A 19,439-nucleotide genomic window follows, 5' to 3' on the forward strand; every position below is an offset into this window, starting at 1 on the left:
TTGAGATTTCTTGGTTAACGTACTAAAGAGCGTGGTGGGTTCGGTGCTGGTTAATTATTAATGTGTTTATTTTTTGTTGTGAGATAGGATTAGGAGAAAGGTAAAGTAGGTTTCAAACTTTAAAAGGGTATAAAGAAAAATGTATTAATAGTAATTAAAGGAAAGAGTAATAAGAATTAGAATAAAACCCAACTAGAGCAAGGCTCAGTGAGCTCCCTAGAGAAGGGCCTCAACATAACTTCCCTGGCTTGGGGCTCAGCTGAAACAGGCCTTATTACTTGTTCCTAAGTCAGGAAAAAAAAAAAAAAAAGAAGAAATTCTCGAGTTTCTCTCATCTTTTACATGTGTTTTTCACAGAAACATGTCTAGTTTTATAGTAGCTAAAGGTTTTATATCACTTCTTGAAGTGTCGCTCATACAAAACCATAACCCCTGTTATCTCAGTTAACCATACAAAATGCAGATAAGTTTTATATCACTTCTTTAAATGTCTCCCATAGAAAACCATAACCCCTGGTTATGCCAGGGGCTGGCAAAGGGTGACCCCAGCAGCGTGTGGCCACCCCTGGTACCCCCCCAGCAGCAGCCATGGCAGTGTTTGGCTGCAGCCCAGGGCGGGATGGAGGTGCCAGGGCAGCAGTCAGAGCTGTGCTTTCAGCTGTAATAACTGCAATATCTCAGACCTGTGATAACTTTTTCAACTTCCCAGCAGAAAGGGCTGCAAAAACCTGGGGTTTGTGCTGTTAGTTATGCACCAAGATCACCTGCTCGCTCCTCTTCCTGCTCTTCTCTCCCTCCTGCGCTTGCCTGCCGGAGCTGGGGCGCTGGTCCTTCCTCTCCCTGTCAGACTGGGGATGCTGGTTTGGGATCAGCCCTGGCCGGGCCAGTCCCGGGCAGTCAGCCCCATCTGCTGGCTGCTAGGGAAATACGGGAAGCTCCAAGGGAAATTTAGAGTGGATTTTAGGAAAAAGTTTTTTGTTGAAAGAGTGATAAATACTGGAATGGTCTGCCCTGGCAGGTGGTGGAGTCATCATCCCTGGGTGTGTTTAAAAAAGGATTGGTTGTGGCACTCAGAGCCCTGGTTTAATTGAGGTGGTGTTAGGGCATGGGTCAGGCTTGATGATCTTAAAGGTCTCTTCCAACCCAGTTATTCTGTGATTCTCTAGTAATGGACAGCCTTGCTTTTAGTCAGTCTTCTCCCCAACCCTCACATCCTTCTGTTGAAGCCACAAGTCATAGGGCTGACCCAAATAATTTAAATTATTCACATTTACAAGTAGGGAGTGTTAAATTGAAAACATTTTATTAAAAAATGTTACAAATAGAACAATTCACATTTATAAATAGGGAGTGTTAAATTGAAAACATTTTATTTAAAAATGCTGCAAATAGGACAATACATATCAGGTTAAATGAGAGATTTTTAATTTATAATCATAACTTAAATATAAATTAAAGGAGTCTCATTTGAAGACTTTTAAGAGCTAAAAAAATCATATTTTCAATACATAAACATACAAATCTCAGTCTTCCATTTCATTCATAAATATTATGCAGTCATGCAATCCTTACAAACGCTTCCAATTTAGTTTCAAATAAATTCTGATCAACAGCCACAGACCTACTCAAGAGCAAGTATTTTACAATGCATGTACAGTTAAGAGCACAGAAATATCCACGATAAAAACTGCTCAAATAAATACATATGTATATACACATATTACAGTACAGAATCCCACAGGGATGAGATAATTTCAGATCTACCTGCTGTGTTCAGAAACCAGAGTACCCTGTGTAAGCACCATGGTTCCTAGTGCTGTTATATTTTTTTTAAAAGGCATCTAAGTTTTCTGGGATATGCAGCAGAAACCCAAATAATTGCCCATATCACTGCAGGCATATCTATTGACTGGGACATCTGAAAATAAACTGGCTTCCACAACCCAGATCAATAGTTTCAAAGCTGTTCCGTGAATATTTTTCCATCCTGATTCTTCTGTTTCTGCAAGCATAACCCCTGTGAGTCCAGAGGAGACACCTGCAGCAGTGTAGTAAGTGATGTGAAATAATGCATGTCTTCACCTCACCTTGGTACCTTTGAGTGGAGCAGAGGAGGAACCAGCCTCCTCTTTGGGCAGCAGTGCTCTGCTTACTCACCACCTGCACAGGAGATGGCAAGCTCCCAGTTCAGGATCACCACATGGCTGAATGGAGGCAGGATTTGGCCTCAAGGCCAGAGTTCTCTGTTTGTCTTCAATGGAAATACCAGACAGCTTGAGTTCAAGATTTCTGAATCACACACAAGGTCAATCATCTTGTCAGCAAAAGGTAAAAACATCTGGACAGCTGCTGATTTGCAGGCAGTTTCATTCTCCAGAAATCTGAGATGTAAGTGAAGGTGGCTGCAATTCCTGTGGAGAGAACAAAATTCCTCCATAAATCAGAAAACTGGCAGAGATTTGTATTTGCTCTCATCTCAGAGGAATTTTGTATGCAGCAGGTAGCAGAACTGCACAAAAGTGTTCCTAATACCATTTGCAGCTGGACAGAATGCTAAGCACAATCATCCTTCAGGAGCTGAACAACCATTTCTGCAGCAATAAATCCATCAGGCTTGTTAGGAACTGCCATGCAATGCCAAGATGCACATTAGGTGTCCCAAAGCACATATTGCTGTGTCAGCAACTGTACAGCAATTAGCAGCTCTGATTGATTGCTTGTGTGATTAAAAGGAAGAGAATTTGTGAGTGAAACCATCACATGTGCTTACCTGAAACACCTGAGTTAGACATTCTCGCCAGCACTCTGGAAGCTACCTTCACTGGCTGTTTCCTGCCAGTTCCTATAAAACAAAAAGTGAAAACTACTTTAGTGACAACAGGTTCTTATCAAATGGGTTTTAGCAAAGTGATGGCAATGGTTTTTTCATGTTGCTTTTTGAGACACAACTTACCTGAAAGGAATAAACTTCTTTGCTGCAAGAAGAATAAGAAAAGATATTAGTATTTCAAGACAAAAGCCCTCATTCTTGTTGTCTAAATATTTGGGGTTTACTTTTTTTTTTTCCTTTTTCAGATGTCCATCCAAAAGCCAAACATGGCATACATGGAGGATTCTTGAAGATAATTTTGGAATTATATCTAAGTATGTGAATTACTACTTTTTCAACAAGCAAGGTATAGGGCTTTGGAGGTTTGGGGTTGATTGTTTTCCTCCTTTCAGGAACTTTTCAGGAAGATAAATGAAGCAGAGCAGGTGCTGACCTTTTCTCCGGAAGCGCCTTGCGAGCCAAAGGAGGAATGATGCTGTGGACAGCAGAGAGGCAGAAGTGGCTGCTATGCCCACAGAGATGTAACTGGCTTGGTCAGAGGCTGAAAGGATGAAAAGATTTCAGTGAGGTCAAGTTGGGTCTTTGAATCCCTCTCTCCTTCTTCCCTTTCCTTGTGCTCTTCGAGAGGAACCACAAGTGCAGCTTGTAACACTCAAGTTTTCTCTTGCTGAAACAGGATGGTCCCTGTACACAAGGTAAAAAGCTGAATTCTAAAAATTACCCCATCCATTGCCAAAGTAATAGCAAAGGCAAGAAGCTCCCTACACCAGGGTCTGTCTCCAACCTCCAGCCTTGCATAGCAATCTGTGCTCCTCTTATTTTTCATGTTGCAGTTGATATTTTAACTCCCTGTGTGCTATCTTCCTCTTTGAGCAATCCTGCTGAGATCAATGAAATTCTAAAGGATCTAAATTCTGCTCAAGCAAATGAAAGTGGGATTGAGCTTTTAGGATCTCAAGAAAAAGCATTCCAGGCAGGCCAGGGGTGTTCCAGCTGAGGGCAGTGACAGAGCTCTTACTGCCTTGAATGAGAAGGCAAGGCTGAGCTTCTGTCCTTTGAAATTGCAGCCTCTGAGAGAAAAGCTCTGTGAGGTCTTTTGGCTGAGGAGTCCATCCAAGAAACTATCACACCAAATCAAAAAACCTATAAAATTTTCCACTGAGAACCAGACTTAAGAATGCAGATTTCCCCACAAGGTTCTGCTTGTCTAGAAAAGCTTTTGTTTTTATTCACATGGAAAAAAACCTCATGGTGAGAAATATTTTGTTCAAAAACCAAACAGAAAGAAGTAAAATCTGGTGGCAGGGGTTTTTTATATATAAGAAATCAATATTTTCCACCAAGATCTTTTAGGATTTTTCCCCTCTTCCATTTTCAAGCATGAGTGATTCTGGTTGGCTTTTGAATTAATGGACTTCTCTACATGTTCCAGCTCTCAGGTTGCTATTACCACCATACCACCCTTGCAAACCTCATCTGACTAAAAACACAGTGCCTGTGGCTGCTCACAGGCAATGTACCTTCACACGTGGGCAGGCTGGCACTCCAGTTTCCTGAGGGGCTGCACTCAAGAACACGAGAGCCATTGAGACTCCATCCTTCCAGGCAGCTGAAGTGGCAGGAGGTGTTGTAGGTGAACATCCCAGCCCCGTGGGAGCAATCCATGGAGCCTTTCTCAGGAGAGCTCAGTGGTTCACACTGTATGACTGAAACACAAAGAGATATGGTTATTCCTGCTGTAGAGCAGTGAAGTATGCAAGAAAAAAAAAAAATCAAGAGGTTCCAAGCAAACAAATAGTGAAATTTCTATATCGTTTCCTGTGGTTTGCTTGCACATAAATTTTTTGCAAAAGAACACAACTGGAACAACTAAGGGCTTTCCTGTCTTTGGCCCAATTGTTTGCACTAGTAGATGTACACTTATTTTCAAATTCATTTGACTTTGGGATGGGAGCTGCTCAGAGCCATGAGCAGGCATTCCAAGGCACAGCTGAAAACATGGGAACACAGAACTGAGTTTGGAGCCAGGGTCCTACAGGAACAGGGATTTCTGCGTGTTCCCCAGTGAGCAGAAAGCTGCAATTCCCAACAGCCTTACCTTTGCATTTGGGCACCGGCTGTGACCACTGGCCCTGAGCCGTGCACTCCGTGCTGGGTGATCCCTGCAGGACAAATCCCTCGGGGCACTGGAAATGGCAGCGGGAGCCAGGGGTGAGCTCTGCAGCAGCGCGGTCACAGCTGACGGAGCCTTCTGCTGGCCACGGCACAGCCTCACAGAGCACAGCTGCAGCACAGGGAGCACACAGCCACCATCAGCACAGCGCTCCGGGACAGCGCCAGCCAGCGCTGGCAGCCCCCGCGGCTCAGCTGAGCAGCGAGAAGGAAATTAGGAAATTACCTGCACACTCTGGCTGCTGCCTGTCCCAGGCTCCTGAAGAGCCACACTGCAGGGTGGCTGCTCCTGTCAGGGTAAATCCTTCCTCACAGCTGAACTCACAGGTGGTTCCCCAGGTGAGCTGCTCTGAGGGATGGGAGCAGTTCACAGCCCCGTGGGCAGGCATTGCCAGGGCAGGACAGGTGACAGCTGAAAGGCACAAGAGACAGCACAGAGCTTAGCTTGGGGTAGGTCAGGATAAACAAACACTCTTCTGGAGCTGGCAAGAGACATGCCCTGCCTGGAGCTGTCCTACAGAGCCATCATACCTCCCTTCCAGGGTCTCACAAACAGAGACTTCAGCAGGTTGCACAGTGCAGCCAGAACTCTTAATCTGCACCCAAAGCACACAGGTCATCCTGGGAATGGCTCCACATTACTCTCCACCCTGGAGTGCATAAACTGACACTTGCTCACATTTGGGGTTTAGGGAATAAAGAATCCCTGCCAGAACACTCCACTGTTAAAGTGTGGTATTGTGTGTGCTGGAGACACTGCCCCAGAGTGCTGTTTGTCACCCTGCACTGCTGTTTCCTCACTAAAACACGAGGCTAAATGACCCCACCTTGGGATCTGCTTAGGAAAAGGGCTGGGGATGAATGCCACTCCTGGATTAGATCTGATTGAGAAGGAAATTACCTGCACACTCTGGCTGCTGCCTGTCCCAGGCTCCTGAAGAGCCACACTGCAGGGTGGCTGCTCCTGTCAGGGTAAATCCTTCCTCACAGCTGAACTCACAGGTGGTTCCCCAGGTGAGCTGCTCTGAGGGATGGGAGCAGTTCACAGCCCCGTGGGCAGGCATTGCCAGGGCAGGACAGGTGACAGCTGAAAGGCACAAGAGACAGCACAGAGCTTAGCTTGCAACAAACCATTTTAAGTATTTTTCTTTTTTGAAACTTAGCAACACATCCACTAAACAGGAGCAGGTTTAGAAAAGCTACTACTATGGCATGCTACTATGCCACCACCCTACAAAGCAGACAGAAGGGGAAATATTTTAAAATGGGAAACTAGCTCTTCAGGCAAGACTGTTAATTCATCTGCAGCATGACAGCAACTATTTAAAATCCAAGATTTCCCTGTTTTTATTGTTGCTGGGTGACCTTTGATGCTTTAATTGTAACTGGCCTGTTGAGAGCAGTCCCACAGCTAGGTCATCTCAATTCCCTGTTTCCACCTAAGAGTTGGAAAATTCTTTCCCTGCAAGGAACAAGGCCAGAACATTCATCCTACTCATCTCACCTCCTCAGGAACAGAGACCTGTGTGCTGAAATAAAATAGCACCTACATCACATAATGTGTTACAAAGGATTTGGCCACCAAACTTCCATTTTTACCTCCTGCCTGAGGTGTAGAGGGCCATGTGCAATGCAGCAAGCTCACCTTTGCATGTTGCAAGGGGGGCAGACCAGAGCCCAGCAGAGGTACAGTGGACAGACTCCAGTGCAGTCAGCTCATAGCCCTCCTCACACTGAACTTTGCAGGATGAGTTGTAGCTGAAGTCCCCCAATGGATGCTGGCACTCAAGACTCCCATGATCAGGTTTCTCTAGTGGATCACAACTCTCAACTTCAAAGAAGACAAGCACAAGAAGATAAAGAAGATAGACAGTCAGTCTCTTTGGCTGAGCAAGTAAACCAAGAAGGCAAACTGAGCACTAGGTAGCATGAGTTGGTCAAGAAGCAGGATGAAATAATCTTACCAAACTCGCATTCAGGCCCATAGAAGCCAGGGTTGCAATGGCAGGTGTGGTTGTTGATGGTCTCTATGCATTCTCCATTGCCACTACAGAGGGATGGGTTGCAAGAAGCTGGAAAAAAAAAAAATAAAGCAAATTATGAAAGAATCAACAACTAAGAAAACGTGGCTAGCACTTTGTTTGTCTTTCTGACACTAAACAAGCCCTTTGTATAGCAAAAGAAAATCAGAGGGTTTGCTATTTAGGATTGTCCTGTCATTTCACAGAGGCATTTCTGAAATGCACACCTTTTACAGACTAGCTCACAGTAAAAGGATTCTGGTGGCTGGAAACTCCAAGACCGCTTGTTCTGAGGTAAATATTAAATGAAGTTAAACAACTCATGCCAGCCACCACCTCAGCTCCCCAGAGTCACACTGGAGTGACTTTTATCAGGCCATACCTGTGTAGCACAAGGCAACCTTCTTCTTCTCACACTGCTCATCATTCCATTTGCCATCATCCTTCCCTCTTTTGATGTAGATCTCAACGCAGTCCTCGTTGTTCCCTTTGCCATTTGGCTCCCCTGAAGCCCAGTTTCTTGCTTCTTCTGTCAGTTCCTTGTTAGTTCCAGTCCAGGTCCACACCCCATTAATTTTTCTGATTCCAATCCAGTAGTAACCCGGATTGAAGGGTAAGAAGGTATTGAGATGCTTGATTTCCTCCTGGTTCTGGATGGCAACCAGGTTAGTGTACTTCTTTCTGCACCACAGCTCTGCTTCCCTGTAGGTCATGTTTGTATCTGAATAATGGTATGTCCACCCATTCACCCCCTGCAGCACTGTAAGTCCTAGAATGAGAAAATATCCAAAAGTTGGTGCCTGACTTCTCCCCTCCTCTCTCTCTCTAGAAGAGGACATTTAAGCTCTATAAGCACTGCAAACTTGTCAGGATCTGAAAAATGCATAAAAACTAGTGGTAATTATTTTATAAACAACCACCTGGCAAGCTTCAAACCAGGCAAGTCAGCTTCAAGTACAGGACTTCAGCCTGTGAAACTACATCTGATCACACAAAGCTTTGAGACTTATAGGAGCCAATTATGGCTCTGACAGGCAAGCAGGGAAAACGTGCCATTGCATCCAGAGGTTCTTCTGTGTGAACACAGCCTCAGGTTAATTAGGGCAGGTTCAAAAATTCTCTTTGATGCTGAGCTCAAAGAGAACAGTCACATTAATATTGCCATCCCACTGGTTTTCCACACAGAGAAATACACACTTACCATAGGTTAGAAGAGATAGGAACTGCAAGCAAATCATGTTTCCAAGAGTTTTCTCTATCTTTCAAGCAGATGGCTATGAGAAATCAAAGAAACATGTTTGTAAAAAACAAATTAGTCAAAAATCCATATAAATCCATCCATGCAATTTTTGCTATGTACTTTTAAACAAGTAGGATTTCCACAAATTATTCATTTAAAAATTGTTTTTAATATCAAGATACTTTAAAATATAAGCGGCTTTTAAGGAAGATGGACACAGATTTCCAGCTGTCCAGTTCTCCTTTAGCTGGGCAGTGAAGCAGAATAGCAGAGTCCATTTCTACTCACATTTTGTAGCTGCAGTGTCCAGGTGACAGAATTCCTCTGCGCTGCTTCCCAGAGACTGTGGCTAAGTGGATGAACTCAGGCTTGAAAATCAAGTTCAGCTCCAAGTGTCTGGACTCTGAAATGCTCTGCCTTTTATTCCCTCAACTAGCCTGCCCTCCACGAGACGGGAAACTCCGCATGGAAAACAATTTCTTGGAAAATCCCAGGATCCGGCCCTCCCACCCGTCAGGACGGATGTTATCCCTGGCCAGAGAGACACACTGTGGTGACAGAGTGCCAAGTGCCACATGACCAACTTTTACTGACAGAAACACACAATTCCAGGATATCAAGGAGGAGGAGGAGGAGGACAATTAGATGGAATTAAATGCATGAATAAGCAGATTGCAATTTTTCACTTGGCATAATGTTTTGCAGTGAGGAGGCATCAGTTCTTCCGGTATCTCTGTAGGAAAGGCACCAACACTCAAAGCTGGAGCAAAAATGGGAACTGCAGCAAAGGACAAGCCCTTCCTATGGATCTCAGCTGTGCAGAGCTCTCATTTCTGGTCAGGTTTGTCAGCTCCAGGATTGCTGGAACTCCTCACAATACAGGTTCATCAGTCACTTGTGGCAGTCAGGTTTGAAATGTGGACTTTGCTCTGAAGAGTCCCTTGGACCATATTCTTCAATGTCCGGATCTCAATAGAGTTACAGCACCTGAACAGGTGCATAGAATGTTTCAGTGGACAAGGCAATACACTAGGAAATCATGCACATTTATTGTGTGTACTTTGATTAATTATACTGCTGCATAAAGCTCCACTGTCATGGATGGGATTTAATGAGGCTGAACATGCAAAGGACTCAACAAGTGCTGGCAGCAATAGGAGGCCACAGTGTAGCACCCACTTCACATCTGTAAAGCATTGTTTGAGTTTATACAGTGCATTTTGGAGCCCTAATTTTGGAGCCTCAGCCTGTTCTTACAGAATAAAAATCAGTGGCTTCTGGATTCCAAGCTAACATCAACTGGTATCGCCCAAATTTTTCACAAAAAAAGAAAGAACTGTCCAGTAGCCAAAGATCTCTGCCCATCAAAGAAATTATCTCAGAAAAGAGCATGGAATAAAGAGTATATTCTAAAACAGCCTCAGTTATTAACAAATCAGGAGAGTTGACTAGAAATTGCAACAAAGTCTTAGAAAGCAAGGCAGTTACTGAAGAGAGTGAGGATTAAAAACAACAACAACAACTGAATATTTGTAGGCAGATGAACACTTTCTAGCAGGTGAGAACTAGAAACACAAATCAAGAAGCTCTGGAAAGCTGAGATCAGCTTTTGGCTGGCCTGGGCAAGCCTTGCTTAGAAGCACCAGAGGTCCTGAGGCTTCCAGGCAGCATCAGATCAGGGCTGCTGTTTATTTAGCCTCAAACTGGCAATGAAAACTTTTCCTGTTTGCCAGCCCTTCTCTATTAGGAGGCTTTATTGCCTGAAGGACACAGACAGAAGCTGGTATTTTAATGCACTTATACAGCACATTGTGCAGCAGGGCCTAATTTCAACAGTATTCTACTACAAACTAATGTCAATCAATCTTGATAAAGCAGGGTTTGGGCTTTTTTATTTTTTTGTTTTCTAAAACATTGATCAGCTGTTACAACTGTATGCATAGAAAATTTATAGACAACTTCAGGAGAGTTTTTATGCTCCCAGGCACCAAAAGGCAGAAAGTGCTACACCTTTTCCTGGAGATTCCCTTTCCAAGCCATTTAATGAGCTTCCTACTGGTAAGCACTCACCCTTGTCATGGCAGAAACTGTGAAGAAAGTTCCGAGGAAACTTCATCAGAGTTCATTTGCCAGTGGAATCTCCGGAGGAAGGAAGGGTTTATTTCATAGTTTACAGTAGTCTTCCTTTGCAGGGGCTGTCTGAGACCTCTTGTCTGCAGCAGATAAAGAGAGCCCCAGAAAAAATAACAAAACACCCAAGCCTACAAGCAATATGCTTGTAAAAACTCCAGCCTAAAAAAAGACTTGTTTCTTTTTGTTGGCTGTATTCCCTTGTGCATCATTGCCATGGGGCTCTTTTTGGTTTTTCCCAGGGAATTCTGCTGACCACTGATTGTATTCTTATTTCCCTGTAATATACTGGAAGATGAAGGCAAAATTTTCAGGAAAAAAGAAAGCCTGAAAATCATTCTCAAAACCCCACAATAGAGGTTAAAACCTCACTATTAAAAGTCAAAGGCACTTAAAAACTTCAGGGGGACTGGGATTCCTATGAGCTAAAGCTCATCTTGGATGCTAAACTACATCTATATTTCAGGGAAAATACCTGTGATACATTTTCTTAGGTTGAACTGGAGATAATCAAGCTAAAAATGCCATTTCTGATTTTGTGTTACTTATTTAGTCTCTTCTCAAAGTTTTTTTACATTTATGCTTTTTTTAGTCTTTTGCCAATTGATTTGGGAATGTAAGATCCTCACATCTTGGGCTGGATGAAGTTGTTGTTCTCGTCTTATATTACATGAGCACAGACATAGTTCCTTAAAATTAATACAATTCCTCTCTGCCAGAAAAACAGGAGACTCTAAAGACAAGTTTTTAGAAATGCTGAATGCTTCTTGTTCCTATACACTCCAGAATTTCATTTGCATAAGTGAAGGCCCAACTTTTTATAGGGAACACTCCAGATCACCTCTTTTCCCTTTCAAACAGAGGTGCATTGACAATTATGTAGACACAGCTAATTTTCCAGTTGGAAGGTTCACTTAAGAGGCCATTATGAGACATAAAGGGTAAGAAAGGACTTTATAAACATATTAGGAATAAAACAAATAAAATCCAGCCAGGTCTGCCATTTAAAGGACAGCAATTGACAGAGGACATGTCAAATGTCATTTCTTTCTATATAAAGTTAATATTCACTGTAGGAAAAGAGAACAGGTCAGATTATGGAGTGAGGAATATTTAGGTTGGTTACAACCAATCAAGCTACAGTTAAAAGATCCAAACCCTAAGAAATTAACTTTGAGAATATGAGCAAAAAGATGTAAAAAAATGAACAAAAAGCAAATATTGCCTCTCTGTATCTCAGAAAAGAAGATCAAGGTAATTAGAAGGCAGGCCTTCGATGTGAGCACCTAGAAAAGACACCAGAACATTGAAAAATGTTAAAGAAAACCATTGAAAAATCAGCAGAAGGCTGCTAGGCTGTCAAGAACAGCTGACATTGATGTGATTGATCTGTTCCTGGTAGATCAACCTGGCTTGTGCCTCAAGGCTGTGTCAGTAATAAAGAAACAATAGCGCACGGGGGGGTTTGTAATAATTAAGATTTTTAATATCGTCCCATGAGACATTCTTATGAGGAAACAAGTGAAACAATGCTTAGCTGAAATCACCAGAAAATGAGCACACAAGGGATGGAATCAGAACTCAAAGGGCAGACTTTCAAAGAGCCCTGTCTGTCCAAGAGAACTGTTTCGTTCCCACCCCACTGTAAAACAGGGTGCTGGAGGAAAGAAATCTTTACAATCTTCTAAAACCCAAAAGGTGTTTTAGAGAATTTAGGAGGCACGTGATCAACAATGTTTCACATCCATTTGGTGCATATCAAGTAGTGCTGGATTGATTTGTAGGGACAAAGTTTTAATTGAATTTTTTTCAAAGAGGCCATAAATTGCTGAAACAGGGGTTTTGTAGAGTCTGCCTTTCTGTTGGAAATTTGTAAATTTTGGTTTGAAAACCATTTTTTCAGTATTTCAAGAAAACTTAATGCAGTGAAAAATTATTTTACTTTATCTAAAGCTCTGTTGGACTTGAAGAAATCACAAATTCAAGACAAATAGAGAATGTGGTGGAATCCCAGGTAAACAGAGTATATAGATGTATATTTGCACATGCAGAAAAGAGATTAATTTTCCATGTGTTTTTTAAAGACTGGTTCTTTTTCTACAAGATTGCACCTGCATTTACATATCAACAGACAAAAATAGACCTTTAAGTGTCTCTGAGTAATCCAGTTCCATCTCTCTCCTAGAAGATATTTTTGTCATTCCTAAATTAAAACACTTGATAGGTATTTATTTCAAAGTGCTTTGTATAATGGACATTTATGTCTTGACAAAGAGTCATAGAACCACCTGAAATTTTGAAATAGTGGAAAAACCTCCAGCTTCACCCACAGTAGTACTAGGAGAGGCAAAGTAAGAGATTGAGCCAGCCTGGAGGGGGGAAAAGGAGTTCTAGTGCCAGTAGTGAAGATGTTTCCTGTTTGGAGAGGAGCTTGCAACACTTAATTCTTTAGAAATTTAGAGACAAAGGGTTTAAATCACAAGTTTTCCCTGAGGTCCAGATGGGAAGAAAAGATAATTTCTGAAAACATACTCATCCCTCAGCTTCTGTGTCTGATTAAATGTGAATAAGGTAGGCAATGCAACTGCTACAAAGGCACTGGAATTTCTCAAGGCTGCCTGAGGCAGTCTCCACTCTGTCTGGAGTGGAACCCCAGGAGTCAGAAAATCTTATCTCCACTTCTCATTTCGGGAATTCTGAAGTGACTCATAGTGCTCAATTTCCTCCAAACAGGCAAAAATACACATTGAAGAATCTGACCTGAGGCTGGGGGGTCACTTGCACTGGTCAGGTGTGATTCAGAGCATTGAAACATCAAACAGGCAAGGAGCAGAGGAAACAACAACTCACACCTCGAGTTAAGATAAAAGCAGGACTGGCCTTAACACCACACATTGGCTGCCTGCAGGTGGAACTGATCCCATGCAGAACTTGATTCTTTCTCATTCCACTGCTGGAAATTCTTGGCAGAGAAGCTCTTGGAGCCTTGTCATCCTTCATGTACACCTAGAAAGAATAAGCATATAATGCATGCATTGACTGTTCCTTTACTGTCCAGCTCTGTTGCACAGCCCCATGGTCTCAGCAGGGAGATGTCCCACAGGTGACACTGACAGGAGATGCTGGCTCTGAGGAACAGAACAGGTTCAGCTTTTGGCAAGTGAGAGGAGTGAGAACAAGTTTTGGGATTAGGGGATTAAGTAGGTGGTTGAGACTCTAAAAGTGGGCATCATGAGGTCCAGTTTTTGTTTTGCAGATTCTTTGCAGAGCTACCGCCTATCTCTGTTCCATTAAACATTGTATTGACTTACCAGAGAGCATGTGAGTTTATCAGCAGCACTGGATGGCTGACATGACCCACCAGTCTTCATTTGCTGTATCAGGAGGAAGAGGCTGCAAAAAAAGGAAGAAGATGCAGCAGCTTCACTTCTTTATTAATGCATTTCACCATGGGTTTATGGATTCCAAGCTTCAGGTCTGTTCTCTTCAGTGCTCAAGTTCAACTTCATTTTTATACATCAATGGACACAATATTTAACAAGTTTGAGTCCTTAACTACTGCAGTATTCAAGAGCAATCATTAAATCATTAAACACAGCACTCATTGTAACAAATATAACAGTCATGAAAGGTCCATCACCAAAACTACTGGAATTCTGTGGAATGAGAACTTGCCATGGGGTATCTGAACTCCTCAAGGCAGAAGACCAAAGCACAAGGAACAACTGCACAGCACTGAGAAGTAAAACCTGACCCAAGAACAGCCATCAAAGTGTATCATTCACACCACTTTTGAATTTTCTCAGTTAATAGGCCATGAGAGAACAGATGTTGAATCCTGTTCTTATATTCAAGAAGAGTCCTTGAATTAAGGACTCTTTCAGGAACTTTTTTTTGCCACAACCATACCACCTATGAATTATTCAGAGAAAGAAATTTATTTCCATCAGCAGAATAAGTAATTACTTTTTAGGACAGGCATTTTTAACACAGAATCATTAGTAAAATCTACTTTAATTGCTGCATAGAACTGATGCTTCAAGAACAAAGAACTCACTAACTTAGAAAGCAATGATTTTAAATTACTTAATTTTATCACTTCCCACAAGAAAACCCCAAACAAACTGGCGCCACAAAGCCTTTTAAAGTTCCAGTTAACAGCTACCAAAGAAATTAGGACTTCCCTTACTTCCAGGGCTTGAAAACAATACTTTAACTTTTCCCACAAAGATTTTGCACTTCCAACACTTTTGATTTCTTGACTCATCAGGAAGAATGATCTGTCACCTATCCTGAAATTGTTGCACTTTTGTATTTGAGCCTAAGAAGAGATGCACAAAGTGGATTTTCTTAAGTGCTGAGCATGCACCCCACCCAACAGACCCTGTTAATAAGCTTTAAATGTTAATAAAGGGTTGTCAAGCACTGGAACAGCCTGCCCAGGGAACCGGAGGAGATATTTGGGTGCTTAGGGACATGGTTTGGTGGTCAATTTGGCAGTGTCAGGTTTCTGTTTGGATTCTGATCTTACCAGGCTTTTCCAAACAAATGATTGATTCTGTGATACTGTATTTATCCTTCCTAGTGCATACTAGTTGTGGTTTTTCCTCTCAGTTATCAACAGGCATTTACCCATCATTTGCAATCACTGCAATGATGGCAATCAGTAGCAGAGTCTGGTTATTTGGCCCACAGAAATAATATCACTTTCACAACAGATATTGTATCAGTGGGAAGAGAAGGAATTGCCATTTAGCAGCTATAAAATAATACTGGGCTGGCATACAACATTCTTACTTCAGGCACTTAATCTAAATCCCCACAATGGGGGTACACAAATACAGTGGGGAAGCTACCCTAGTCTCAAAATAAAATGAAAGATCCAGATTTATGCCCGCCTGAAGAGAAGGAAATTAGGAGTGCAGATGCTCTATATCCTCTAGAGTCAAAGACAGACAAAGGTTTATCTAAAGGTTAAGTCAAAGGACATAACTTCAATTTATATCCAGAATTATGCTAGTAAGACTTCATACCATTACACTCCCCATCCATCATCTTCATTCTGATTTTTTCTTAGGAGCTGCCATCCCAATACCATGACAAAGGAAGGGCATGGTTTCCCTGCTGAATGCCTCCAGCCCTAAATCTACCAATCAAAAACCCCTCAAATCTCCAAGAATGCAAATGTGTGAGTTTATCTTGAAGGAAGGCAGCTGAAAGGCCCATCCTGATATTCAGGATGTCACATATCCCACATAAATGAACTGTGATCAATTAAACAGCTCATTCACACTGTTTGTCTCTGCAGAGCACAAAGGAACAGCTGGGCCTCAGGAACCATCACCTGCTCACTGCTTCCATCGTGCTCCCAACATATGGAGAGCAGGGAAGGACAACCGAAGGACAGCAGAACCCTGCAAACAAACCTAGAGAGCTGCTCATTGAACAAGGGGATTCTGGGCATGCCCTGATCTCTCACTTCAAACATTAACAACCCTGAGGCAGGCTGGTGATATTTATGGTCACTGAGAAGGAGAGCCAGGAAAATGACACCTCCTGGTAGGAAAGTCCAGTTTTTCAAGGAATAGGTACATGGCATGAGGCCCCTTCTGAAGAAATACCTCTCCAGAAGCCTATTAGAAATTTGGGGTTAAGCCTGGGGAAGAGGAAGGCTAGGAAGGCTCAGAAAAGTAAAGAAGGAGCTCAGAAGTGTTCTGTATATAGACAGATACAGCTGGTACAAAAACCCCCAAATGGATAAAAAAACCTTTTGTGAGTAAATGTAGACCAGAAATTAGAGGGGGCTTTTAGCCAGCAGAGCAATGGGGTTATAAAACTGCCTTCTATGAGGAGCAGGACAAAACTTGGTTTTCCCCAGATCTTGTTCAGTTTCTCAAAGGGATCATTATTTATGAAAGCAAGATATGAGGGGTCCATAAAAAGCCCTTCACAGATGCCAAAGATGTTAATCCCAAGAGAGATAATGTTATTAACCTGCATTTGTTCTGGCCTCTTTGCTAATCTGAGGAGCTGCTAATCAACAGCTGTAGAAGAAGAATCTTTATTAAATCCTATTAAATTGAATGGGCCAAGCAGCAAAGAAGACCTGTGATCTTTGATGTTCATGGCAGAATTTACAACAATGCATTTCCTTTGCACAAGTGTATAATGCATTCTTCTGATCAATCCCAGGGTTACTCATGCTCTGGAATAAAAAATAAATTTGCAAGTACAGCTAAACATTAGCCTTCTTTTTACTTTCTCTGTTGTGTGAGGGTTACATGTGATGGAAAGCACCTACTTCAAAAGCCTTTCCTCAATATTTTCCTGTAATACAAGCATGGGCTAAATGTATCCTTATATCTTGTGCTCTCTGTCAGAGAGCTCAATAAAAGGAGAAATTTATACACCTGGAGTTCAAAGTGATTGCTTCCCTTTTCCTGATTTTAGCAGCCTGGATTGATCCAATGGCTTGAGAGAACCTCGTGTTGAGTTTCACTGCAGCACAGTGTGTAGTTAAGAGCTTTGCAATGTAATAATATAACTTTTCTAGTCACCTGCCATTTAGAGTTTAAATTGCTAAAAAAATGAAGATGTTTTGGCATTAGGATACTCCTGGCTCACAGAATCTGATGATAGGAAGGACATAAACAGAACAATTTCAGTCATTTGGGTGCAATCCAAATCCTGCAATGCAAAACAAGGCCCAAACAATGTTGTTTAGGACTCCTCTGCAAAGAGACAAGATGTCTCTTGACCAAATAAATAAAAAACCCCTCAATTTTTTCAGAAATTAGTGCCAAGCCCAGGACAAAAGGAAAGTCCCTGTGTGCAGTTTTGCTGGAGACAGGCTGTGTCTGGCTGAAGACCCCTGTCACCCCGTGCCATCCTCTCCGCACCCCTGAGGCCCACAAAGTGACGCACCAACAATTCCCACCAGCAGCGGGGAATTTTTGTCTAAAAATGGCCTAAAAGCCAAGAGGAAGCTCCTATACCTGGGCATGGCATTGGAAACTGCTCTTGGATAAGATGGGTGCTCAGGAAAAGCATTCAAGAGAAAATGACAAAGCTCTGATTTATTACTAAATCACAAAGTTATCTGCTCAAACTCATGGAGGGTGAAGCCTGATGCCTCTCCTCCTTGTTGAGAGCAAATTCCTTTCAAGTTTAGCTTCTGAGGTATGCCACAAGTATTTCCTTTGCCATCCTCACCACTATTGTTTGTTGCTAGTTCCTTTCGTGCATCATAACTGAAATGGGGCAATAAAGGTTTTCAGAGCCACGCAACAGATTTCTGTGCTTGAGGAAATGAAGGAAACCATTCCAGTGAGAAAGAAAAAACTGAGTTTGTGCAAACAAACAACTTCTATAACGCTGTGTTAGTACAGGATAAATCAGAACATGAGATATTAGGGTAGATTGGTAAACAAAGTAACCAACCACAGCCAAACCAGACCTTCCTAGATTACTGGAAACAAACTTAAAACACTAATCCTACAGGCCTTTAGTGCCAGACAAAGCAAGCTTAAACAACCACCCCAACTCCACAGGACTCTCTAAGCTTTGTTATCCTAACTAGGCACAGATTTTATCACTTTCTCTGCCTGTCTTGAAAATCCAGAACAGCTGAGGCAGGAGCTTGGAATTTCTGCTTAAAGCTTAAACAGCCACCTCAACTCCACAAGACTCCCTAAGCTTCGTTATCCTAACTAGGCACAGATTTTATCACTTTCTCTGGCTGTCTTGAAAATCCAGAACAGCTGAGGCAGGAGCTTGGTTTCTGCTTAAAGCCCTTCACACCTCTTCACTCCTAGAATTTAGTTAGTAAGGGTTTAACTCCCTAGGGCTCTGGGCGTTTTTTCCACTCCCAGATTTGCTGTTGCTCTGTGCACAAACAAGGTAACTAACAACAGTCTCTGAAATAACAAAATGCTTGAATTTTTTAAATTAATGTTTATTGCAGTGAATAAAGTAGTTCAGGAAGCAGCTGTAATTGTAAAGTAACCAATAATAGTCTAACTAACCACCAGTCTATTAATAAAATAGTCTAGCTAGCCACCAATTTACATTTATCTTTGTTGTATCTCTCAATACTATATTTAGATAATGTGTACTCCTCTGTTTTAGTGATGTTTTTCATTATATCTTAAATTATATAGAATTTTGTGTACTTAGAGAAAGTATTCAAGCACTAATTTTAGATTTTAAAGCTACTGTTGATAGAGAAATAATTTCAACAATAACTTAAATATTTGTATGCATGAAATGAATAAAATAGTTTAGTTAGAAGTGATCTACAATATAACAAAATGTAGTTATGTGGAAGTGCCTGATGTTTTGAAGTTTAAAAAAAATTCTAGTCTTTAAAATATGAAATTTGCCTGATTTTGGAGTAACCACTTTGTGAAAAATGCATATTTTATGATTGTTTTTTTGCAAATATTAAAATGAATATTATATATGTTGTGTTAGAAAGTTATGCTGTATTAATTCTCCTAAGTAGTGTGTTAAATATAGTTTTAGGTTATAACAAAATGCTAAAACAGAAACTATGCTATGTAGGATAATATTTTTTTCTAAAGAAAGGACTAATACTGAGATAGCAGCCACAGGACACCTGAATCTTTCAGAGAAACAGAATTTATTGCTCCATTATCAGAAGAAATGAACTTCTTCCTGCCTCGCTTGGGCAGGACAACACCGTCAGGATTCAGAGGAAGAATTTGATGACCAGACAGAATCCTGTGTCTGAATGGAATTTATGCATCATGGATGAGGTGTATGAATATGAAACAGGTTATTGGTTTTAAGGGTTAATCCTCTGTTAACGTGGGTCCTTTTTCGGGCTTATGCTGCCCAGAAAAAGGTACCCAGACATCTGTAATGCTTTGTTTCTTTTGCCTCATATTGTCCTAATTCAATTTGTCCAAAATATTATTACTTTAACTGTATTACTATTTTTATAACAATTTTATTTCTATTAAACTTTTAAAAACAAGCCATTGGCGTTTTTCACAAGTCTATGCGAAATATTTCATTTCTCTGC

At 41.6% G+C, this 19,439-nt stretch overlaps 1 protein-coding gene across 1 annotated transcript; it reads right to left on the minus strand.

Annotated features, from left to right (window-relative positions):
- Positions 1-2,784: 2,784 nt before the first annotated feature.
- Positions 2,785-8,261, minus strand: SELE (selectin E). The gene is given in 11 exon segments (XM_066556045.1): positions 2,785-2,842; positions 2,954-2,975; positions 3,264-3,371; positions 4,351-4,536; positions 4,929-5,114; positions 5,229-5,633; positions 5,904-6,089; positions 6,648-6,833; positions 6,967-7,074; positions 7,406-7,792; positions 8,225-8,261. Coding segments are annotated over 11 exon segments (1,869 nt in total).
- Positions 8,262-19,439: the final 11,178 nt, after the last annotated feature.

Source organism: Molothrus aeneus, chromosome 9 (assembly GCF_037042795.1).
Source record: "Molothrus aeneus isolate 106 chromosome 9, BPBGC_Maene_1.0, whole genome shotgun sequence".
Classification (NCBI taxonomy): Eukaryota; Metazoa; Chordata; class Aves; order Passeriformes; family Icteridae; genus Molothrus; species Molothrus aeneus.